Source organism: Tachypleus tridentatus, chromosome 7 (genome assembly GCF_004210375.1).
Source record: "Tachypleus tridentatus isolate NWPU-2018 chromosome 7, ASM421037v1, whole genome shotgun sequence".
Classification (NCBI taxonomy): domain Eukaryota; kingdom Metazoa; phylum Arthropoda; class Merostomata; order Xiphosura; family Limulidae; genus Tachypleus; species Tachypleus tridentatus.
The window spans coordinates 193996304-194022603 of record NC_134831.1 but is presented as its reverse complement, the minus strand read 5'-3'; the positions used below and the strand labels follow the sequence as shown (position 1 = coordinate 194022603).

Here is a 26300-nt window from a genome sequence, read left to right as displayed (position 1 = left end):
ATATGGCGTGTCTTCGATCTCACCCCCCATAAAAATACAATCTATAGAAAAGAAAAATTTGACTACAAATAGGCATATTGGAAGGAATACCAAAAATAATTAGACCATCGGCTAACAAATAAAATTATGAAAACAGCTAAAAATAAAATAAAATATCAATAATTACTGTCAAATAATCACGGAGTGACTTCAAACTGCAGCAAATAACACAATACCAAAACAACAACATAGAACCATAAATAATGCATGGAAACCGCACAAACAACTAATAACAGTAGTCAAGCTTAGACGTCAATTATTCATGGAGACAAGAGATAGAGAATTAAAAACACAAATAAATAAAATAAGAAACCAAATCAGAGCAGAAGTAAAGTTATTAAAACAAGAAAAATGGGACAATTTCTGCTCCCAACTAAATGAAAAAAAAACAGATCCGAAACAATTCTGGACACACCTAAAAAGTCTCACAAATGGAGACACAGCAACAAGAAAATACCCATCATTAGAACACAATAATACCACAGCACAGACAAATAAAGAAAAAGCCGAAGCATTCAAACAGCAACTTCAAAACACGTTTAAAACACACAACGACCCAGACATGAACGCATACTTTTATAACAAAGTAAACAACTTTATAACAAATAATAGTGGACTGCTTAAACTACTCTTCCCACTCAACTTAAATAAATGTCAAATCAACAATACAAACAAACACACAAACATAATTTACGTACAAGAACTCATAGAAGCAATAACTGATACAACAACTAAATCTCCAGGAAAAGACGGTATACAAGCCATCCTTCTTTAAAAAGGCACTCCGAAATTATTTGAACATCTTACAGCAATTTTTAATTTATCATTATACTCTGGTTAAATCCCGGTTTCTTGGAAGCATGCAAATGTATTAATGTTCCATAAAGGAAAGCCAGCCAATAACCAAAAAAGCTACCGACCAATCAGTCTAACCAGCTGTGTAGGGAAAATTCTTGAGAGAATAATCAGTAACAGACCTTTCACATTCTTGGAGAAAACATTAACATTACCAGGAGAACAAAATAGATTCACAAAATTCAGATAAACTACAGAGCATTTAGTTAGATTAACAGAAGCAATTGTTGATAGTTTTAATAAACGAGAATGTACTGTCGCTTACTTTCTCGATATTAAGAAGGCTTTCGACACTGTATGGCATAACGATCTCCGGTTCCCAATACAAGAAATGTGACTATCGTGGGGAGGGGGAATTATTCGCTGGCTATTAGACTTTCTGGAAAACAGAATATGTAGAATCAATGTTGAAGGGACCTTCTCAGAGTGTTTTACTCCAGAAGCTGTTGTCCCTCAAGGAGGAGTGGTTAGCCCTATCCTATTCATCATGTACGTGAATAATATGCCTCTAAAAGATCCATACAAACATAATTGAACAGAATAAGTGAATATTGTCAAAAATATAGAATCAGAATAAACACAACTAATTAACTAAACATAAAAAACCACAACCTCAGATCTATACGTGCTACATCTGCAAAATGTTTAGGACTAACATTTGACTCAAATCTATCACGGGTAAGCCACACAAATAATATTAAAACAAAACTTGGCGAAGCACAAACTATGCTAGGAGTCTAACTGGTAAAAGTAGTGGAGCAACAGCAATAACATCATAAAAATATATAAAACACACACTAGACCCGTCATTGACTATGCAGCCCCTGCATGGATAAATGTAAGCAAAAAACTACTCCAAGCAAAACTACAAACAATACAAAATACATTACTTACAACAGCTTATAAAGTACCCAAAATTACATCATCAGAATTCATGCATAAATACGCACACATAGAAACAATGGCAGGTAGACTCCTACATAGTACAATAAATTATTTTGACAAAAATTGGAGAAAAAATGAACTAGTAAGATAACTAGACATACACCGTATACACGATGAAGATAGTCCTAAACACCTTTTCCCAGTAAATATACATTTTCAAAATAAAAGAAAAAGGCCACCTATAAACTGGACTACATATTAGTTTAGGAGTTAATTAATAAATATTGAAAGGATTTGTGTGAATGTTTTATATAAAGCACCTATCTAATGAAAGAGCAAATAATTATGGAATTACAAAGAGAAATGATTTATTTGCACCAAGTGCATTTGTAGATAGTGCATGGACAATGCCCTGATAGGGGCCTGAGTAAATACGGGTTACTCTGGCCCTCGTGTACAATGTATAAATATACTCGACAGATGCGAAAACAAATATAAAGGAAGAGATCGACGAAACTTGTTCTTTGTTGGTATATAAATAGCAGTACCGAAATAACTATGAGATATTCTAATCCGCCTCGTCGGAAGTTCTTTTTCGCTTGTTCTGTGAAATTGGGTTTTCGCGGGGCATTCCCGTTTCTTCCCCACATCCAAATCTCAAGCGTTGGATCTTTAAATCCCAGCCAAGGCAATATTCTTGCCTGGCCCTGGATCGAGAGACGTTTTAAGTTGATATCTCATCGGCTTTTCGGACTGCGGGTTCTGGCATGGCTTACTTCTCTTGTACCGCCTTTGTCTCGCTCCCCCTTTTACACCCGTCATTTTTTTTTAATGTCCCACCGCAATTTATCACCTTACACAAGCCAAAATGAAATTCAGATAAATTTCCTGTTGGGGAGAGAATTATTCAGACTTCTCTCTCTTTAAACTAAACTCCTGCCAAGTTCGTTTGTAACTATGAGAGAGAGAGTAGTTAATAGGTAGCGCTACGTACAGCCCTCTTTCAGTTGGCTTCAATTTTTCTTTGAAGATACTAATATTGGAAGATCGGAAAGTGGAAGTTGAGAAAAATTGTTATTAATTTGTCTTTCATATCATATTTGGAAATTATGTCAACGGCAGCAACGGATCGTTCTATTAGATCGGTATTTGGTATGTTTTTAGATTTTGCATTTCGGCCTGATACTAATCTTAATTTTAAAATAATCGTTATTTCATTGTTAACAGATTGATTTGTGGTGCAGGCTTAACGAATAAGGTGTAAATCGCTCAACATGTTTTTTTATTCAGTTACTTGATGTTCATCTTGTGAATGATACACATTTTCACAGTAAATACTGTTTGTGGCGTTATTTGAGATATTATGTTTATTCTTTGATAGATTGTTTGGGCAGAGTATCCATGATGAAACTTTGTAGAATGGACGGCAACTGCTTGTTGTAGAGAAAAGTTGCCGTCCATTCTACAAAGTTTCGTTATTATGTATATATTTAACATGGAAACTTAAAATTTTAATGGCACGAAATAAAGTTTAGAATTTAATACATTTTCATGAACGAGTGGTTAGGATACAAAAACAACCCCATTTGCAGTTATGATATATTTTCTACATATAGCTGTACTATATCCTTTACTAGCATAACATTCATATTTGATGAGTCTAAAACTATTGCTTATAATCAATTACTCCGTTTATAAATAAACATTTTGTCGTGGAGTTAGAAAATGATTCATTGGTTGTTAAAATATTGTTTGATGTGTATGAAAAATAATTAAGATTCTTAAAAGAATATGGAAAGGAAATGTAATAGGGCTGTTTGGGTAAATAAAAATTTTCGATGTTTCACATAAAGGCAGGTGACTTAATAGCTGTTTTAGATCCAAGTTATGTACATTTTGTTTGGAATGTACTTAAATCTTGCTTTCATAATTTTTTTTTTTTATAAAGCATCACTTGCAATATAAAATAAATTATCATCTATTAATATTAATGAATCATCTGCAATCAAAGAAAGCCATTACTACTTCAAACTTGACAAACAGAACCAATATGGCTGTTTACCACTCAAGTTTTACTACTAAGTAACTGAAATTGTAACTACATTTCACTGAAAATAATTTCATTTATCTTTCTTATTTCTTACTAATGTAAATTAAAACTTGTTTTTCCTTCTTTTCAGCATAACCTTGCATAAACCTAGTATCTCATTCTCTCCAGTGTAAACGAACACACTTTTCCTCTCTCTCTCTCTCTTTTCAGTATTATGTAACACACATTTTTTTATCTCTTTCTTCCAAGTATAACTTGACAGGAACTGTGTTTCTCTCTATATCTGATATAACATAACACTGAGTGCATTTGTAAACCTTTGAAAACTGTAACTTCACCTTTGAGGGGGGTTGGGGAATATTTAAATAACTTCAAGAGCACACAACTGATGAGACTGTTTTTTAATCATTAAATCATAAGAGCAGATGAATAAGTGAGACATATTCATTAAAGGGTTAATTTTTAGTTCTGTTCTATGTAGGTAGCTTGATTTTATAGTGATAAAGAAATAAATGTTTAATTCATTTTTAAAATGACAAGAGAACAAAAGTTGATGGACTATGTAGTTTATTTGTCTATGTGTTATAAAAGATTTAATTTTGTTTATTGCTACCCATTTATATTTCTTGTCTAATGGCAACAGTATTTCAACAGTAAACTCTCCATGTATGAATCTATTTTACATTGATTGTTATGAGCAGTATTCATGAAAACTTTATCATTTTACATTGGAAAATTATTGTTTTTCTTTCTCAACTGACACAGTATTTGCTTATTGTCTTGTGTTTTTTTACTTTAGTCTTCATACCATTGTTAATATAGGTAAGTGATGTAAATGAAAGATATACTAGGTATGAACTTTATGCCCTTGTATTCATAGTATTTGTAACCCCTCTAACATGATTCTACAAAAACTTAGTTCTTCATCGTGTTATTCAGTGTTTAATGTTTTAGTAAATCCATTAAAACTCATAACTTTGTTTCCAAAGTACTAAAAGGTTTACAAAAAAATGTTCTTTTCAAAGTTTTTGTTGGAGTAGTAAGTGTTAAGCCTTAGTTTTATTTTTTCAATCATTTGAAAAATAATCTTGACAGTGATTTTTAAACAAATGTGCATGGGGTTGGTTCAGTGGATGGACTCCATGCTGAAGGAGCGTTGACGATAATTCATGTATCTACATAAAATCTGGCAAGCTCTTAGTAAAGTGTTCAAGCCAATTGTACATAAGAACATCAGATATGTTACAAAGTATTTGTAATCAAGATATGTCTAAATTTGCAATGTGAGTCTGACAAATCAGAGATCAAGGCAGTTTTAATGTGCAGAATGAAAATACTGTTATCTGTTGTACAGTCTTTGTATCAATTGACATAACCTCAAAAATTCATACCTACAGAGTTTTTCAGTATCCCTGTATTTATTATTGGGCACTTACTATCTTCTACCAGGATCTGCCACTAAAACATCCATGTAGGGTAAAATAAGTTGGCAACTCTGACATCAAACACACAATACCAAGCATAATGGCACTCAGTGAAAGGTCGTGACATACTCATTCTGACCTTCACCTGTGCACGAAGGATGAATATAAGTGTTCAAACAAAATAAATCAAAACTACTATATTTCCCTGCTTTAAAGATTGTCTTTTTAATGATGCAACCTCTGAGCAACTCTTTTTTTTTTTATAGCTTTAAGGTATTGACTCTTTATATATATTCTATTAAAAACTTAGCGTAGTGGGAAACGTTTTAGATAAGTAAAAAAACCAGTATCGTTTGTCTCGGTCAACGTTCTCTCGGAAAGATGACAAGAAACAGCTTATTTTATGAAATGATTTAAATTTAGTATTTGAGATAAGTATGATGATGGCAATGTAATACTATGTTTTCTCTCAGAATTTATATGAACTGGAAAAGTTTCATACTATAGAGGAGTATGAAGTTGGTGTAATTTTCAGGATAATATGTGTACTTCATGTGCACAGAGAATATATTTTTAAGTTATTAGTAGATAATTATTTTTGATGGATGTGTTCAGTTCAGTACACAGCTGTTATCTTTTTATTACGCTTGAAAGTTTTCACAACTTTAATTAAATGTTTTTATAATTGAAAAAGAGAAGTTTATAGAATTCTAAACTTGTTATTATTGTTATTATCCTGGGAGGGGGGGTCAAATCATATTTCATTATCATGAATTTTGTGTGTACTGTACAGAAAGACAGAAAGAATGTGAAATGGCAACTTCCCACATAATCCCACTTACAGCTATTGTTGATATGAGTCTTGATTTCTTCACGTAATTTGAACTTTATGCAGACTATTATAGATAAATTTCTTCTTGGATATTACATGAATTATACCATGGAGGATAAAAATTCAAAGGCATAAAATGCTTACAAAGTCCACTTCAGTTTTTTATTTTACGCTGTGCTTTTTCAGTGGGTAACATACCTTATGAAGCAACAGAAGAACAGTTGAAAGATATTTTCTCAGAAGTTGGACCCGTTGTGAGTTTCAGGTAAAAATCTAAGTCTGTTGTGGCTCACTTACTTGAAGGTTGTTTAGTTCTTTTGAAATTCACTTTGTTTTAAAAAAGTGAATCATCGAAAATTTAAGTGATAGTGCTATGGCAGGGGTGGCAAGCCTTTTTTGAGTGTGTGTGTGTGTGTGCCCAAATTGGGGATAATATTCTCTAGTGTGCCCATGGTAATTTTTAGCAGCATATTATCATTTGTTATTATTCTGAATTATTTTAAATGAAACAGCTTTAGGAGTTGCATGTTATTAAGTAATAACTATAGTAATTTACAAGAAATAGAACTAATGAATTAGTAACTATAATAATGGACTTTTGTTAAGGAAAACGGAGGAGTCCTTTTGCCAATTTGTTTAATCATTGTTTTACTATTAACAGAAAACATTTTTGTGAAATAAGCCTTGGTTCATATTAGGTAACAAAACAAAAAAAGGAAAATAAGCATATTTTACTCTGTGAGACTTGCTGCTGCACCAACGATGACAGATAATGTATATCAGACTTGTATTTGGTTGTTCTGAGAGCTATGCATGCAGCACTAATTTCATTAGCAAATCTATTGCTATAATTACACTTTACAAAGCTCATCATTGAGAATAATGACTCATAAATATGTTAATGAAAATACTGTTAATACTGTCATTGCAACATTTTTTAGATAGTCAGAGGTTTGAGGAATAGAATTCTAGAGTTTCAGAACCTCATTTTCTGCATTATTCCAGTCACTAACTGATCTCTCAATATTTTCTAGTTCAGCTCCTAAGTAAAAAATTTTTGCCTTCTTATTGAGCTGCTTTATAAATCAGTCAGTTGCATCTCAAAATTATCCAAGTCAATCCACTGTAACATTTCCAAATTCAGTTTGTCTAATGTTGCACTGTCTGCATACTTTATGAATTTTGCTGTTTCTTCAAATAACCTGAACTTATTATATCTTAAAGAAAATTGTTCCAAAGTTGAATTAATAATGCTTGAAAATTGCATTTACAAACTTTCGTGTTTTTTAGGTTTTGGAAATATTTAAAGTGCCATTGTAAACGTTGTGTGTGTATGTTTATATAATATATAAATAAAATCAGTTTGACTTCAAAAGCTTTTGCATTATCAAACATAACATCAAGTGCTTTGCTAGATCCCTGCAATTTGGTGTTCAACTTACTGAAATGTGAGGAGAAATCTGTACTAAACATCAATCTACAAATCCACACATCAGATAATTCTTGATAAGAAAATTTTTAATTTGTCAGAAACAAGAATTTCATCCAAACACTTAACAAACTGTTTAATGACAGAACCTCTATTTATCCAACAAACATTGTTGTACACAAGTAGTCCTTCATCTCTCAGTAAATTTTGAAATGCTTTTTCAAAGCATGTTCAGAAATAAAATTAACTACCTGGGTTACAATTTCCATCACTTTTTTTTTTCAAGCTCCTTAAGGCCAGCTTTTGCATACAAAGCCTCCTTGTGAATAATATAGTGAAAGCCTACCAGTGGATGCCCAACATATTTTGCAAACAGATTTACAAAACCTGCTTCTTTACCAATCATGTTGGGTGTACCATCAGTTGTTATGGAAACTATATTTGAAAGGTCGACCTGTCCATTGGATAATTTGTTTACTACTGCTTTACATATTTCAGCCCTTGTGGTATGTTCAGGTAATGTTGCCAAGTTCACTAGTTCTTTGCAGGTTTCATCATACTACAAAATCAAGCAATAACGGCTAGCCAAGCTGATGATGTAACATCAGTGCTCTCATCAAGACAAATGGAAAGGTATTTACATGAACCAGTATCTTTTTGTTTAGGTTCTGCTATGTTTGTTCCATTTTTATTATCTTCTATGTTTTTACTCCTTAATGCATTGAATAATTTTTTTTTTTTTTCTTGGAAACCATCAAAAAGGAAAAGAGCACATTCTAGGCATGATTCTGTAATATACTGTCCATCATTAAGTGGTTCTCCATGTTGAACAATGATCTTTGAAATCTCAAAACTATCAGCAACTAAGTTGGATCCACCTGAAACAAATTTTCATCAAAACTTTTTGTTGCTGTTGCTGACTTGAAAGATGTGTTCATTTTGTTCTTGCTAATTCTTATCACAAAGTAATTTATAAAAAATTTCATAATGTTGCTTTACAGAGGAAGTTCTGCACACCTCTGTTTCAGAACATGTGATGCATAATGCTTTATCACCATTTTTGATAATGTCAAATCTTTCAGTCCACAATTTTTGAAAATCTCTGCTGCTGCTCCTTCCATTTGAACATTTTTGTTTCTTTGCTGGTTGAGCTGACATTCTGACAAGCTGAGAAGGATAAATACAGTTTAAACATATTTCACCAATCAATTTAAATACGATAATTTAACTTACTGTAATGTAACAGGAGGTAAAAATTTTGTCATTGATACAAAAATAAAACTATAATTAATTAACTGTTCAAAAATATATGCATGCCATGCCAAATACATACTTTTAACAATATAATTCATATATTTACTGTGAAAAAATCAATGCATATTTACTGTTATTATCACTAAATGTCCAGTATTCACTCACAAACAATAGTCAATACTAACAGTTTACTTCTATTTTCACTCAAACACTAATGTGTACACTGGGTCCTCAAGGAATTCAAAATGTGTCATCCGAAAACACAATTTACATCAACCATAACAAAGTGCTCAGAATTTCTTCAAGGTGTACTGAGGCTAAAATTACAATTTTATTATTGTTTCATAGCTCTACAGCTCTGGTTTCTAATTTAGATTGCTCATGGACCATAATCAGCCCCCAAATCCTGATTTCTGACCCATAACAACCCCTTGTTAAACATTGTATGTGAATAATACAGAAGATTTATGTGTACTCGTTAAAAGTTGTAAGGAGCTATAGTGGCAATAGGGTTGTTTTCATTTTGTTATGCATTTGAATACATACACCTTTTATCTATAAATGATACATTATGTATGTAAGAAATTTACTGTAAGTTCAGTTATTGTTAGAATATAAATGGTACCTTTCTAAAATTAACATTTAAGAGTCATTTATGTTGTTATATTTCTCCTGGTACTATTTACCTCAGAAATATTTTCTAGCTATATGTTGTTGTCATACCAGGAAATAAATAGTTTAGTTTTCCACAGTCCTTGTATTTTTTTAAGGATTTTACTGCACAGTAATGAGAGTGATTACATGTGAAGTCCATATGAACTGTTTTTACAGTATTTCTTGTTGAATATGACAAATAGTTAATGGAATTGTTTATTTAGGCTTGTTTATGATCGAGAGACGGGAAAACCCAAAGGTTATGGATTCTGTGAATACAAAGACCAAGAAACAGCTCTCAGTGCCATGAGAAACCTGAATGGATATGAATTGAATGGCCGACCTCTGAGAGTAGACAATGCAGCAAGTGAGAAAAATAAAGAAGAATTGAAAAGTAGGTAGATTTCATAAATAAGTTATTTTGTTACTTTTTAATGTGAGTCTCATTTTTCTTGTTTTTTGTTTCCTCAATTTTATTTTTAATGTTAGATTACTGTCACTAAAGCAGTTGTTAATTTGCAATATTACTTTGTTTCAGATTTACAAGCATCGCTGGGAGGACCACCCACGGAGGTAGATGCATGTCACAATAATATGAATATTGTCAAGTTACTAGAATATTTGTTACATTAAAAATTATGATATTACTAATATAGTAAGCTAAGAGCTGGGCAGTTGACTTGGTTAATGAAAATAATCTATTATCTATGAATATTAATTGCATTGATTCATGTCATATATATATATAAATTAAAATTGCAGTGAATTGAGTGTTCTTAACATAATTAACTAACCAAATTAGTATTTGTGATTATTTTTAAAGCAAGTGAAATATTTCCATTATTTCTCATTAATTTTGGTTAATTCAGAATTGTTTAGCTTAAGTTTGGATCATGACTGGTGAAAGTAATCAATTAATCCAAATTAGTATTTCTAACTGTTACTATTTTTGATTATTCTAACATTCCAAAGCTCGTGAGAACTGGTTATTGGAACTGATTGTTGAGTCTGATGATTAGTAACTTGTCAAATTACACTGATCATCTAGATGTAAGTAAAGCTGTAATGTATATAGAAAGAACATTTATGAACATATTTTACTTAGATTAACGTAACTACTCATGCTTGATATTTTGACAAACTTATTTTTTCATTAATAAACTTTAATAACTCTTAAATATTGCTGGAACTCTACAAAGAAAGTTCAATTATATGACTTAACAGTTTTTACACTTTTTGTATCATACATTTGATTTTTATTGTGTAGTGGCAGAACTGATTTATGTTAATGCCATAAATAGGCCTAGTGACATGTATACTATGCCAGTTTGTTAAAGGACATGGTGCAATAAGAACATCATCTAAAGCATTAAAACTAACATAAATTGGTAGTATTTATCTTATATTGTTTTATGCATAAAACATACAGTTATTGGTCTAGATATAATAATGTTTATAATGTATTTTTGAAATGGTGTAAAGTCACTTACATTTTCTAGTAAAGGAGGATCCAACAAGAATATTATAAATAAATAACAAAAACTCCTGTACTGAATATTTCAGGCAGTTTTGCAACAAGTAGGTTGCACAATAGAAAATAATCCTATGTTTCAGATGATATATTACTAATTTCTATGATTTTTGAAACAAGAAAGTTATGACCACTGGAATATTGCAGTTCCTGACATCACTACTTTGAAATATTCACTGTTTGTCAATTATTTCAGCTACAAGTAAGCTGAATAGTTCTTATTAATCTATTTTATTTCTGTCTTTGTTTTGTGTAATGAAAAAGTTTTCTGCACAGGTAAATAATATAAGGATTTTTATTAAACAAGTAAAACTCCAGTATAAAGCCAAAAATTAACAGTTAGAGTTGCAGTTTTGATTATTGTTTTTTAAATAACTTCCTCTGAAACACAAATTAATAAAAGTTACATCAAAATAAAATTTTAGATTTCAAAATTACAATTAAAATTTTATTTTGAAGGAGACATTAGGAGATACATAAAAAAACATTAAGATTAGATGTCTCACATTATTTAGGGATAATACCTGGAATGCTTGATTGAAAAGCTTTAGTGGTGGAACTGATATGATGTGATTTCTATATATTGTACCAAGTTAAACAAAAAAAGATTAAAATTGTATCCAGAAACAGTTTTTATTATAATTTATTATGAACATAATTATGAATCAGCCCTCCAATGGCATAGTATTATGTCTGTGGACTTGTACTATTAGAAATCAGGTTTCAATACCTGTGAAAGGCAGAGTAAAAAATAGCCCTTTGTGTAGCTTTCTGCTTAATTACAAACAAACAAATAAATTATGATTAACAGCAGAGACTCAGATTATTGAATAACTGCTAACAGTTATTTTTCTTTTTCAATGTTAAGTTGTTATTTCTTATATGTTTTCTCATCTCTTCCTTGTACTAGAGTCCCTATGGGCCTGAAGTTGAACCTGAAAAGGCACCAGAAGCTATTTCTAAAGCTGTAGCCAGTTTACCACCTGAACAGATGTTTGAGTTGATGAAGCAAATGAAGGTAAGATGGCTATAAGAAAACTAGACCAAAAGTATGCATAATGTTTTATGAACTAATAAACAGGTATATATTTTAATTCTGACAGTGTTGTAGAATTCCTTTCAGAGAAATGAGTATGAAATGAAACATTTTAAAATATGTACTGCTGAGTACAGTGTAATTAATATCATATTTCTTAGTAAGATAGAAATCATAATGCATACTTTCATAAAGATTGAGTGAGAACAATTGATTGCAGTCTTATTAAGTAAGGTAGCTTAAAACATTTAATGCACCAGTAAGAACACTTAAGGGTTTCTTAAGAAACAAACAAATGGTAGATTAAGTAACAAATACTTGATAATATAATTTTTAAATAGTAAACTTTTGACAATAAATTGATGAAAGCAATTTTCCCTTTTGTAAATATTGTATAGTTAGTTTTCTTAAATTCTGCAGTTTCACCACATACAAACAGTTTTAAGTGTTAATTATGTTAAGAAATGGTAAGTTGATAAATTGTTAGCTAAAGAACAGTTGTTAGCAGTTAATTAACTTTTGTTCTTGTAGGGAGAGTACTTTTATTTAAAAATGTGTTCTGTGATAAATAGTTGTTGCAAATACTATTTTTTTCTTTTCTTATTGTCTGAATCTGGTATATCCAAAGTGTGAAAGTTTTTAGTGAGTTTTTTGTTTGTGGTGCCTTTCAATAGATGGCTTTACATTTGTATTTATTATAGATAAATACATGTACATATGCTATGTCCATTATAGTAACAAGATTAAGCAACAAACAGTTGATGTTATGAAAGAAACACATTTTAGCACTTCTCTCATTATGTGTACAGACTTGTATATCAAATTTTATGATATATGAGCAGTTGCAAGGAGTTTTTTGTAGGTTTTGAAAGTCTAAGGTTGCTCTAAGAAATTATAATCCCTTGAAAGTATGATGGTTAATATATTGTTTTCTAAGTGATTTTCCTTTTATGATTGTTTTATTCTTACAGCCTTCAGATGCACTTTTTTTAAATGTCAAAGCACATGATCTGAATAGTTACTAATGGAGTTCAGCTTTGATAGTAGGTATAGCCAATGGCCAAATACTTATGCATAAAGCAGGTTATAAACTAATTTAATCAATGATGGATAAATAGAATGGTTTGAGCAGTAATTTTTGGTTACATAAGATACTGATTAGTCAGAGCTCCATAGTCTAATGGGAGGTTTACTAGACATAGGAATAACTTGCAAATCTGGGAATTTTTGCACTGTATTTTCGATTTTGTTTCTTGAGAACATTTTAATGTCAAGCGATAAGGCATCAGATAATCATTGGCTTAACAAGTAATGTAGGACATCAAAAATGTTCCAGTAATGTAGATTCTTATATGGTGAATATTATTTTATTTCAGTAGTTAGTTCTGATACTTTAAGCTCGTTTGATAAGTGTTTTGAAATCTGTAATGTTCATCATGTAGCTGTGTATCCAGAATAACCCTAATGAAGCCAGGAACATGTTACTTCAAAACCCACAGTTGGCTTATGCACTGCTACAAGCCCAGGTTATGATGAGAATAGTAGACCCACAAGTTGCATTGGTGAGTTAAAAACTTTCACAATAAATATTAAGATTAACTATTCTTAATCTTAAGAAGAAAATGGGGAAGCTCTAATATCAAGACTTTATTTATGTTGTTCTTCAGAAATGCCTTCAATTCCTCCAAAGAAAATCTAGCATTTTTAGATAATGGATATTATGTTAGACACAACTTACCATAATCTTTCCTTGTTAATTTTTTTACAGAAAACAAATTTTTTGTACCTAAAAAAATACTTTCTATGTAGAGCATCCTACATCGACAAAATCCTGGCACTGCTTCCATAGAGGTGTCTTCTGAGAGCAATGCGTTGGCTGTGAACACTGTGGTATGTCGTTTCAATGAGTGTTAAGATGTAATCTCATTCAAGTTTACTGTTTTAGTTCTGTAGTCCTAGAGGTTTTTCAAGATAACTGATGTTTTGTGCAACTTGTTCCTATTAGTATGGAAATTCTGTGCTGGTGCACCTATACATTTTTTCTTCATAAAACTGACTCTGAAATGTTTTATTTATGGACATTCTTGTCAAATTAGTTGAGCTAAAGTTGAGGCTTTGTGCTGAGTTTCTCTTCAAAATATCTCTTTTACTGAAATGGCTGAATAATTAATACTTCTTTATAAGAGACAAATATATCACAACTACAATAGAATTTTTTTAAAAAAAATGAAGTTACTGGTTAAGTACTGCATTACAGGTTTTTAGTTTATAAATATTTGGACTAAGTATAATTTGTTGCAATTACTGATTCATGTTAATATTGTTTTTTGCTGTAAAAATAAAGAAAAACAATTTTTTTAAATAAGTAAATGCTGATTATTTATAATTGTTTATTTATTAAATATTTTTTCATAAATTTAAGAATGTTTGTTTTTGAAATGCACAAAACAGCATTTTTTGTTGTCAATTCTGAACTATAAATTATTGTCAAGAACTCAACGCCAGCAAGTAGTCAGTCCACATATAGTGTTGGAGTTAACAAAGATGTACATGTCTCTGTACCACCTCCTGCTACCTCATTTGGAGATCAGAGCTATGGGATTAGACCACCTGTTGGTGAGTAATATTACATTCTGCATGTGCAATTTGGTTCTTTCTTCCATCCTGTGTAATGGTTTGTGATCAGGGTTAAGTAACACTACTCTGAAGGCTGATACAGATTTTATAATGTATAATTATAAAAAGTAATAACTATTTTACAAAATGTAATTTGATGAAGGCTTCCTCTTCAATTGGAGACTTTTTAGTAGACTCGTTTGTATTTGATAGGTCTTGTAATACTAGGAACTGAAGTCTTTTAAAGGTAAGGATATTGTATTAATTTTTTGTGTGTGGCATTTTAATATCTAATGAAGGTACAGAAAATTGTTTCCATTATATAATACTTGCTGAGATTAAGGAAAAAATGCCATCGTAATGTTATCAGCAAAAAAATCTAGTAATTTAAAACAGACTGCCTCTGTTTAGACTGTTGATTTATAGATCAATTTCTAGTAAGTATTTGCTTTTTTCTTGTCATTCTTGATTTTTTTTACTATATTAGTAAGTGTACAGATCTTTCATAAGTGTTTGAACTGCATGGTTATCGTGTTGTTGCTAATTCAACCAAGCTGAACCAGGGTTATCATATGGCCATGATGCTTTGTTTGTTATGAACTCGTGACATAAAGGATATTTTTGAATAAAATAGTGGTAAAATACGAAGCAGGAAACTTGAATATGTAAGTTAATTGTATATCTAATAGCAGGTGTATGGTTCTTGAAGAGTTAACACAATCCCTTCCCAGTTTTGAAACTCAGTTTTGAAGTTTTCTATATATTGTTTAGGAGATAATGGGATATCCCCATTATTATTAAAATAATTAATGCTCCTTGCAGTTATAGTTATCATAGTATTACATGCTTAAGTTAATAACATTTTACCATATTTTTATTGTGTCAGCAAACCATGATTCCATACTACCACTTAGATAGTTACTCAGATATATGGTTGTAAATTTTAATTTTCTGTTCAATTCATATAGATACACGAGGCTCTGTGCAACAGTCCCAGCCAGCCCCTCTTGCTGTGGGAAATAGGCCTCGTGCTTCTCTTCTTGGTGATCGACCCCTTGTGATGGATGGAAACTACCCAGAGAGTCGGGGTGAGTATAACAACATTCAGTAAATAAAACTATTTTACAATATTGTGAAATAATTAATGCAATTATCACCTATAATTTATAACTTCAAAGTAGATTGTTTTGAATTTCGTACAAAGCTATATGAAGGCTATCTGCATATTCAGCATAGAAGAAACTAATTTCAGTTTACCTCCTTTGAGATCTGAACATCCACCCACATTTATAGTGTGTAGTGGCCTGTGAAGGGGAGGAGAGAGCCCTGGTGGATGAGGGGTCTAACTCTAACACACTACTTTGGCCTTGAATTCCTGTAGATGGGCACTTACTAATATAGTAAAAAAAATTTAAGAATGACAAGAAAAAAGCAAATATTTACTAGAAACTGATCTATAAATCAACAATCTAAACAGAGGCAGTCTGTTTTAAATTACTAGATTTTTTGATGATCCTGTTCTCAGGGCCAGTTGGCTGGTCCACATGGGCCAACCAAGTACCAGCATTGGTTGTTCTCTAAAGGTGTTGTGAACATTGTGTCTGATGCTGATGTTTGGTTATAGTGCTCATGAAATCCTGGTGTTCCTGCAATGTTCTTGTTTGGTATTGCAGTACATCCCCTCCTGGGGCTCCATGATGAATGGGGACAGTGGGGACTGAAATGTTCTTATTTTATTATGAATATCCCCCCCCCCTCATGAGAAAACAAATAAAAATGAAAAACAGATTATCGGAAAATGACCACATTTCTCCTTCTGCATTCATTGTCTGAGAAACCTTTTGGGAGATGCTCCCCCATCTCATTCAAAAGGGATTAGAGAGGCTTGCTGGCTTCCCCAAGTTGTTAAGAACATTAGTAGGCATCATAACTCCATCTTTGTGAGTGGAGATTCGATGCACTGCAGAAATGCCTTGGCTGGAAAACTGGCAAGGACCTCTTGCTTGGGTATGTTCTTCAAGTCCCTCTCAACCATAACTCCTCTTGAGGAAATTAAGGTAGCATTGGGGATAAACTTGATGGGTATATTCCTAATGCTCTTTGAACTCGGGAAGTGTTTGGTGTGTTGTGATAAAGATGTTTCCACCACCACAGCCTTTTTCCATAGTTAAGGCAGGCTATCTGCACTATAAGATACAGTCATACATTTCCAACCCTCTCGGACGTTTCCAGTGTCAATGGTTTGGTTATTCAAAGCCATTATGTCGTGGTCCTTTAACATGTGCTCTTTATGGTGGCAAAGACCACAATGCCTGGGAGTGCAAACTGGAACCACACTGTGTTTAAGTGCAGTGGTTCACACTACATTTACTCTAGTTCTTGTCCTATGTGGGTGGAGAAGAAAGAGATGCAATGCTCAAAGATTATAAACAATACCTCTACCCAGAGGCTTGGAAGTTATTGTCCTGCACCCACTTCATATTGGACATGTGCTGATGCATTTTGTTCCACTGCCACAGTGGGAGTACAAACAGATCTGTACATGTCTTCAGCAGAGTCGTTTGCAAAACATCTGCAGAGTCTTTTGCCCTACATGGTTTAACCCATTCAGCACTGAATAACAACTTTTAATGTTTGGCATGGCTCTGAATACATGTGTTTGATACTTCAACTAATTATGGTATCAGTACTAAAAGCATGATATCTCGCCAATAACTCAACAAAAGTCCCTGAAGTATTTAGTGATTGTACCCAATACTATATATGCTAAATACAATACATAAGAATAACAGGAATAAAGGATGGTCGCCTGCTGCGCTGAGCCTTCAAGTCAACTGCAGTCGCCAACTGCACCGAAAGGGTTAAAGGGTTAATGAGTGCAGGTATATTCCCATCTCTGTCCCTGTCACTTCTTTTGGCTTCAGGTTTGGTTGTTTCCTCGGGTCCATCTTCTCCAGTTCCAAGATGCAAAACAATTATTTGTTCCTGCCCTCAGTCAGTGGAATCTTTGTCTACAGACAGAGCTGCCTACTCAACCTAGGGCAGGATCCATGGAGGTCGATAGACCTTTGTCCAATAAAGAAAATAAATGTGATCAAAAACAGAAGGGGTTCCTGCCTTATTCTCCTCTACATAAATTGAAATGTCCATTTTGATATGGTGGAACTGTCAGGGATTTCTTTTAAATGTAGATGACATTAAAGATTTAATTGGTTTATATCATCCTGTGTGTCTATCCTTACATTAAACATTTCTGAAACTTGACGATGCAGTCGCCCTTTGCCAGTTTTCTTTGTACAGAAATGATAGGTTGCATGATGGACAAGTGCATGGAGGGGTGGCATTACTGGTTGATCAGCATCTGTCCACCCTGTCTTTGTCACTCTATGCACACTTGGAGGCTGTAGCCATCTGCATTTCCTTGGGTTGTACCATCACTGTTTGTTCTCTATACCTCTCTTTTGAGACCCATGATTAGTCAGACTTTGGTGTCCTCGTTGAGCAGTTATTATCTCCCTTTTTAATCCTTGGGGATTTTAAAGGACATATTTTCCTCTGGTGCAGTGCTGATACTTATGACACAGAATGTATGCACTCAGAACACAACTTTTCTTCAATACCAATTCTTATACTTATTTTCATGTGCCTAGTCATTCTTTTATTGCTGTTGATCTCTATATCCGCCATATTTCACCTTTCTTGAAGGGTTGACAGTGTCCATTTTCCTACCATTTTGAGAGAAACTGACTGTGATCAATGCCACCCAACCCACATGCCTTTGTGGAAGTTGGACAAGACCAACTGGCCATCAGTAGCCAACTGTGTGTCAGCATTAGCTGACTTGTCCAGGCAGCTGCTTGTTGTATTCTTAAAAGCTCGACACATTTACCACAGTATCCTTGTCCATACCATGTGGCAGGCAGGAAGGCTTAAATATGGGCCTTTACCTACTTTTTGTAGATATCCCACACTTTTACACTGCATTACCTTTCAGCAGATCAGATGTCAAAGCCAGAAGAAATCTTGGATTAGGTACACATCTAGCATCTCTTCTATCACAAGATCCAAAGTCATATAGGACACCATTCAGAAATTCAGTGGGCAATATACTTCTGTCTCCTTTTAATCTTGCCCTCTGATGAGCAGGAAGTTGCTGATGCTTAGGGCATCGCCAATACTTTTGGCAAAAGCTTTTCTCATGCGTATGGTACTTATGCTTTATCCCCCACCTTCTTAGCCATCAAGATGTGAGCAGAGTGTTGGCCTCTTTTATTTCAGGATGATTGTCTCTATTGCTATAATTGTCCCTTTACGCTGGTGGAACTTAAGCTTGCTTTTCATTAATCTGGCAGTACATCAGTTGGGCCTGATAACATTCACTACAAGATGCTGTGCTATTTTTCTTTTAGCTCTCTTTCTACTCTTGTGGTCGTTTTTAACTAGATCTGGCAGGAGAATTCTTTTCCTGATGCATGTCTCCCGGTTATTTTCCACCTTTTTCCAAACCCGCGAAGGACCCCAAGATTCCTTCAAACTACTGTTTAATTCAAGGAACCAAACAAGACGAGCAATAACCATCCTCTCCAAGATCTTACAGAGATATTGTTTTTTTATAAGGATCAGAAGGAGGAATTTGTCCTAACAAGGTTATGCATTGGTTAGTTTTTTCACTCATCATTTTCTTTTATCTGGGACTACATGACACTCAAGCTGCAATAGCCCACATTTTACTGTTATGTCATTGTTATGACCTTGAGTGATGGCACCATTTTAAATGTTTTCACCATGGGGATACTCTTGACCATCTTACAAATTTTTTTTAATTTTTAAGGATCATTGACCTTTTCAATTCTATTTCAGCTTTATCCAATGTTAGGCCACTATTTTTGTTTTAACTTAATTTCCCTTTACACTTTATAATACTTTCACTGTTATTTTATTTTATTTATTTTTGTTACCTGTTATTTGGCACAGATAAACTAGTTGCTTTGTACTATAAAATACCAAGCAGCAATAAAGACACTTACCTAGTTGTTGTTAAGTGTTATGAATAGGTGATACTGTACAATTGTTGTGATTGTAAAGAAAAACATTGCTCTAATTACTGAAGTGAAAAAGACAAGTTTTAAGAAATTTATTGTGGTTCTTTATTCTTACTTCTACAGTTTAGTTATTATGCTAAGACTGCTGAGCTACAGCTCTTACAGCAGATTTTGTCTTGGGATTGATGTGTTGCAATTTATATTTAATCTGGGTAGTCTAACTACTATGATTACAGACTGGCAACTGCTCCACTTAGATATTAGTTTCTCTTATTTTATTCTGAGTTACTTGCATTAAATGTACCTTTCATTTATATAACATCTATTTCATATAACTATATTTACATTAACACACAGGAATATTGTCAGTTAGTTTGCAAAAGATGCATTTCGAAGAAAACTTAGTGTTGTATGAAAACTTGTTTTAAATTTGTAATAAAACCTCTTGACAATCAATATTAGTTAGTTTAGTAAAGTTTACCACTTGTTCATGTTCTTTTACATCAGTTATGTGATATATTACTTCCTTTTTAATTTTATTGATTTTTTTTTCTTCTTCTAAGTGGTGTGTACATGAAAAAACACCACTATTTTGGCTCAAATATTTCTTAAAATGAGTTATAACAACACAGGTTGGCCATGGTTACAGATATTTTTTATGACTAAAAGTAAAGTTGTTCAAAATTATTTTTATATTGTACACAAAATGGCAAATTTATTTTGGGATGAGAAATTTTTCTGTTTTTGTTAAAAATTGATATATTTTGCTTGCTCTAGGTTGACAAAGACTTTTTTGTGAAAAACAAATGAATGTTTATTAAACAGAACAATAAGGTGACTTCTGTCATCAATAAGTGTTAAATATTTTTCATTCTGTTCTCATCCATAGGCTTTGACTTTAGGTTGATGTACGAGTTTGTTTACCTGATATTAAACTTTACATTTGCCACTTTGTGTTGTTTCATAAGAGAATACTTTTTAAAAACGTTTCAAACGTTTCTTTATGTCAACATCTAAATAGAAGTATCTATTATTTTAGGACACGAGATATTTGAATCCAGAATAGATCATATGGGAGATAGGGATCTGCGTCAGCCAATGGGAGATCGGGACATGCGACAGCAACTGGTAGACAGAGACATGCGTCAGCCAATTGGAGATCAAGATCTTAGGCGTATGTCGCCTCCTAGAAATATTAGTGAAAATCAGGCATCTTTCGAATCTCGCAGTAGAGGGGGAATAGGGGGATCTAACTTTACATCCACTGCCACCACCATTCCTTATGATCCTCGCCTTTCTAGAGGTGATGTGGATCAGAGAAATCTCTTTGACTTGCGTGTTCCAGTCCCTGCCACCAGAGAAGACCCACGTGGGGCAAACTTGACTTGTCAGATCAAATCACAGCAGGTAAGAGAGACAGGAGCTATATAATTTGCAGCTGTGATAATTACAGATAGCAAACTAGCCATCTTGTACATGAAACTAATTCTTGGGTAAATTCTGCCTGTGAAAGTGTCTTACTGGTGTGTACTCATTGAACTGGTGCAAACAAGTGAATATCACTGTAATCTTGATAATTTCTTTCAAGAGGTAAATGGAAATGTTTGGACATGCACTATTTGAATGTAAGCAGCATCAGTGGATATATACAGATAACTAAACCATGAGTCTTGGAAAATTGTTAACAAGGTTTTAAATATCATTCTCAGGTACTTAGCCATTATTGTTGCAACATTTGATGTAGTAATTCAAACAATAACTTATAGGAAAAGTTGCACAAAATGATTTAAATTTTCTCATTTTAAAAACGAGTGACATGGATCAGCATGGCTTCAAGGTTCTATGGTTCATATTCAATTGCAATAAAATTTCACCATGTGCATGAGTATAGATGCATTAATATAATGATGATAAAATCCCAGTAGTTAGCAGTGGGTGTTGTTGGATAACCAATGCAGATGTAGCCTTTGTGTAGCTTTGTGCATATATCCAAAATAAAACAACCACCATATTCGGACAAAAAGTTTTTACAGAGAAAGTGAGATGACCTGAGAGAGTTCCTACAATTAGTGCTGGACTGTGATTTAAATATTTAACAAGCAGGTTGGCACATTAGACAGGAGTACTAGGAGGATGAATCACTGAAGTTAGTTGTTGTACAAGTAGGGCTTCTTCGGTTTTGCATGTTTATATTTGTTTTCCTACTTAATATCTGGGTGTTTTATGGTTATATTGAGTTGTTATAGAACTCAAACCAAAAGGAACACCTTTATACCTTTATATTAATTAATAACCTAACATTTAACTGCAATGTCACCTATAATCTTGTACCTGTTTACACTCTCATCCCAAAGGCACATGCCCAACTATGGTCAGTTGCAAACTCTTTGTTAACCTGAAAATGACCTAAGAAGGTCAAAACATTGTTCTGTACTTCATTTTAATAAAACGTTTAATACTCATACCAGTTGTCTTGAGAATACATTTTTACTTCAAGTGGATTTCTCGTCATCATGTGGAATAGACAGTACAGTACCATATTCTTAACTAATTTTAATGTGTTTCCAACCTAGTGGTACTGTTTAGGGTATTCCTTAAATTGATAATTGTAAGTGTTGAAACATGGACACTTAAAGCATGATAGCTATGAAAAGTCTTCCATTTTAAATTAGGTATTTTTGTGTGAAAAGTTAAAGTGAAATGAAATTTACTACATGATAAATATATTATGGCAACATTCCCATAACTGTTGACATGATGCCAGGTTTGCAGTAAAATATTTTAAATATCATATAGAGTGATATTAGAAGATGACGTTTATCTTATTATATTTTATTTATGAAATTTGCTTCTTTCAGAAAATAAGCACAACTGTTACAAGAAAAGAGAACAACCATGGAAGGCAGAGTGGTACATTAAGGCTGGTGACAGTGCTAGAACTATAATGTTCCAACCAAGATTGACCTATTTACTTTGACATCTTTTCTAAACTAATAAATACATGAGGTTTTATTTAGTTGGCATACTTTATCAGAACAGACTATCTGCCATTGCTCCTTTTGGCCTTCGTATCCTGCTGCACTTGGATGAATTGGGTCTATATTTGGATAACATTGCTGTTTCAGCTGGTCAGCCCATCTCACCATAGCTTATTACAGTCCCCAAATGTGACCTATCTTGTCATCTGTCAAAAACATACTCTCCTGATTGGAAATACTGTTATTTGCTGAACATTTTTCGAACCATCCTTCCATTCCTATTTATACAGATGGTTCAAAATCAGGTGACTGTGTTGACTCTGCCATGGTTTGGTGGTTGTGCGCAGAATCCTCTCTACTGCTGAACTGTACACCATTTCATTTGCTCTGGATCACATAGAAGCTAAGCTTAGTTCTCTACTGGCCCTGCAATCGCTTCACATTAGTTCACACCCTGTTCTTGATGATATTCAAAACCAACTGGTCCATTTCTCATTAACATCTACTTCTATCCAGTTTTTCTGGATACTGGGCCATGTTGGTAGTCACGGGAATGAGCTCACTGACACTGCGACTAAATCTATCTGCTTTGGTGCTATCACTGCTGTCTCTGTTCCATACATGGACTATGGTCCTGTATTCAAGGCTTAGCTCCATGTTAGCTGGCAGTCGACTTGGAGTGAGCAACGTGAAAACAAGTTTTTCCAAATAAAACCCTCTATTGGACTTTGGCTGTCTTGCTACTGTAAGGATCGGAAAGAGGAAGTTGTTTTAACTAGACTGCACATTTGTCACAGTTTTTTAACTCATTTTCTTTTAGCTGGGACTGATGCACCAATGTGTTGTCTGTGTAACACTGAGGTCACAGTAAGCCACATTTTACTGTCTTATTCATCAGTATGACTCTTAACGATGGCACTGTTTTAAACATATTCTGGCTCAATGTTTATCCGTAATGTTAGACAGAGTTATTGACAATGGTGACACTGTCCACCTTGATAAAGTTTTTAGTTTTTTAATGGCCATTAATCTTTTTAATGTCATTTAAGTGTTTTATATTTCTTCATTAAACCTTTTTTATTGTGGTTCCCTTTCAAGAGTCAATCTCTCTAGTTCGATTTGAAATTAGAAAATGGCCATGACATTAAATAACTTGACACCAGTGGAAAGGCCAACTTTAGGTGACTAACGCTGCTGTTTGAACTACCCGTTAGTCATCCTGGCGAGTTGTAATTGAAATCTTGCTACAAGTCTCTTAAAACTTTTATTACTTTCTAAAAATGGCCATAACGTCAAAGCTTGGAAGCAGGACTGGAAAGGCCAACTTCAGGTGACTAACGGTGGTTTTTGAACTTACTTGTTAGTTCTCCTGGCGAGTTATTATGCTACAGAAAGTCCTTTACAACTTTTACTACTGTAGACTAGGTGTAAAAAATGGTTTTATGCAATTTGTTTTTATTATAGGTGTCATAATTAAAGTATTACATTCATATTTAGCATATATTGTTAAAAGTTTGCTTTTACATGTTTGGAAGTTTGGAGATTCCTTTCAGCAGATTCCATAAAATAAACAAATTACAACCTACTTTTGTGCCTTACTGATTTAATGCATAATCTGCCATTACATTAACATGTTCTCTTATTAGCTAAAATTTACTGAAAATGGTTGTTACAATGCATCAGTTTACTTTAAAATTGAAAAATGGATAGACAGAGGTTCATGTGTGAATGGACATTGTACTCTATATGTTTCTTAAGATTATTTGTAAATTATTTGTTAGCTATTTGCTGTAATGGGACTTGATTCACACAAGCATTACTTCAGTATTCCATGAAAAGATAAGCTTGTACTTAACTCGTCTAGTCATTGCATAGATGTATTTTTCTAAACACTTTCATGAACTGATTAATTCTTATGGTATTTATAATTTAGATTGTTAGAATGAGTCAAAGTTGCAAATGTCAAATGTTTGTTGAGTATGCTAGCAGTAAATACGAACATTTAGTGTCTCAAATTACCTAGAATGCACCAGAAATCATTTTAAGCCCTTATGGCTTGAGGAAGGGTCTAAGAGTTTCATCTAGTGTTCTCAAGTGTTAAGTTATCCATGTTACTGTATTATGATGTTTGAGCTAAAGTGAGAATGAAAATAAAAGTTACAAAATGCACATCTAATAAAGATATTTATTTTCAGAACAGTTTAATATTTAAAAGAATAATTCTTCCAAATTTTTGTTTTATTTAGGGCAGGTTTGAGTTGTATAGCAGAAAGTTTTAGAATGAGTAAAAATTACTGCTATGAATTTGTTAATATTTATTCATTGTGCTGCCCTCCATTTCATTCAGTATTTCATCTACACTTTGATTTACTGGTATTTACTGACAGAAATATATCTTCCTTCTACTTTTTTTCTATTGCCTACAGCCAGGACCTAGGATGGCAGCATCCATGCCGTCAGTAGGCATGCTAGCATCAATGATTCCAATGTCATCCCGGCCAACAAATCCAGCAGCCCACTCTGCACTAGCTGCTGCAGCAGCAGCTGCTGCTCCCCAAGATCAAGAAAAGGTTTTCTGTTTATTCGTAACTTTTTGAACTCTGGTAAATTAGTTATGTTAAAGTGTTTGACACAGCTAAGTCTACCATTGCTAGATACGTAGGTTGAAGTTAACGTGTATATTTAGATGTAGGTCTTAATGTTTTTCATGTAGGTTTCTTACCTTTCAAACAAACTTTTTTTATTTATTAAGAATCCTCTGCAACTTTATTATTGAGACTTGACAATAAAGAAACGTTATGTTGGTGGCTATTTCTACTACTGAAGGATATAAAAATAATTATTTATTTATGAAGGCCGTACAAGCTACATTTTAGTCCTTCACTTTGAATATGTATATGAAATTGTTTCTGTTTTTTTCTAGGCTGCTCTTATCATGCAAGTTTTGCAGCTTTCTGATCAGCAAATTGCTATGCTTCCTCCTGAGCAACGACAGAGTATCCTGATTCTGAAGGAACAGATAGCTCGTAGCACTCAGCGTCCTCAGTAAGGTCTCGTGGTTGCTGTGTCGTCCTTTTGTTTTGGTCACTCTGGAAATATTTCCAATTTTGTTCCATTTCAGCAGAATTGTATGCTTGTATTTTACTGGAAGACAAATAAATGTCACTTTGATTATTAAAATGAAATCTCTACTGGCAAAAAATCATATTAGCATTGTAGTTCTGTAAGCAATAAATATTTTAAAATGAAGAAACAAAATTTAAAAGATGACACAATGTTATTCCAGTTTCTTGTGGACATGAAACTTGAGTATCAGTAGTTGAATACCAATTTAATTATGCAACACTGTGCTAGATGTGAAATATTTAAATTGAGCTATAATAAAGTTTTTACATTGCTTTTGCTGATTTATAATTTGATTAAAAAAAAAAGTGAAGTTGAGAAGACCAGATACCTTTAGAAACTGGAGGAAATCCTTATTTTTGGGACACATATATGGTAATTTTGATATTTTCAGCCAATTATATTAATACTTTTTGAATTTGCTTTTAAGATTTTAAAAATAAAATAGAAGGTACATTTGAATATTCTAAAATAGCATTAATTACTATTAAATGTTCACAATATGGCAGAAATGAAGAAAGCATGTGCCCAAAGTGTTTTACCAATCTCTGA

General features: G+C 33.0%; 1 protein-coding gene across 2 annotated transcripts; it reads left to right on the top strand.

The window, feature by feature from the left end:
* Positions 1–2253: 2253 nt before the first annotated feature.
* CstF64 (cleavage stimulation factor subunit 2 CstF64) lies at positions 2254–25805 on the top strand. Of its 2 annotated transcripts, XM_076516590.1 has the most exons (12): positions 2741–2931; positions 6272–6350; positions 9647–9816; positions 9961–9995; positions 11864–11971; positions 13432–13551; positions 13799–13879; positions 14482–14605; positions 15574–15693; positions 20687–21054; positions 25052–25195; positions 25549–25805. In XM_076516590.1, exons 1-12 carry the CDS (start codon positions 2889–2891, stop codon positions 25672–25674), a joined length of 1518 nt encoding a protein of 505 aa, XP_076372705.1. In that variant the 5' UTR covers positions 2741–2888; the 3' UTR covers positions 25675–25805. The 2 variants fall into 2 exon arrangements, with proteins under 2 accessions (XP_076372706.1, XP_076372705.1); XM_076516591.1 differs by lacking the exon at positions 6272–6350 and having other exon boundaries at positions 2254–2931.
* The last annotated feature ends 495 nt before the right edge of the window (positions 25806–26300 follow it).

Bases quoted from the DNA above. Each gene is read 5' to 3' on its own strand.
- CstF64 (XM_076516590.1), top strand. From the start codon at position 2,889: ATGTCAACGGCAGCAACGGATCGTTCTATTAGATCGGTATTTG. The intron at 6,351-9,646 runs GTAAAAATCTAA...TTGTTTATTTAG, and splicing joins GGACCCGTTGTGAGTTTCAG to GCTTGTTTATGATCGAGAGA. The intron at 25,196-25,548 runs GTTTTCTGTTTA...GTTTTTTTCTAG, and splicing joins CTCCCCAAGATCAAGAAAAG to GCTGCTCTTATCATGCAAGT.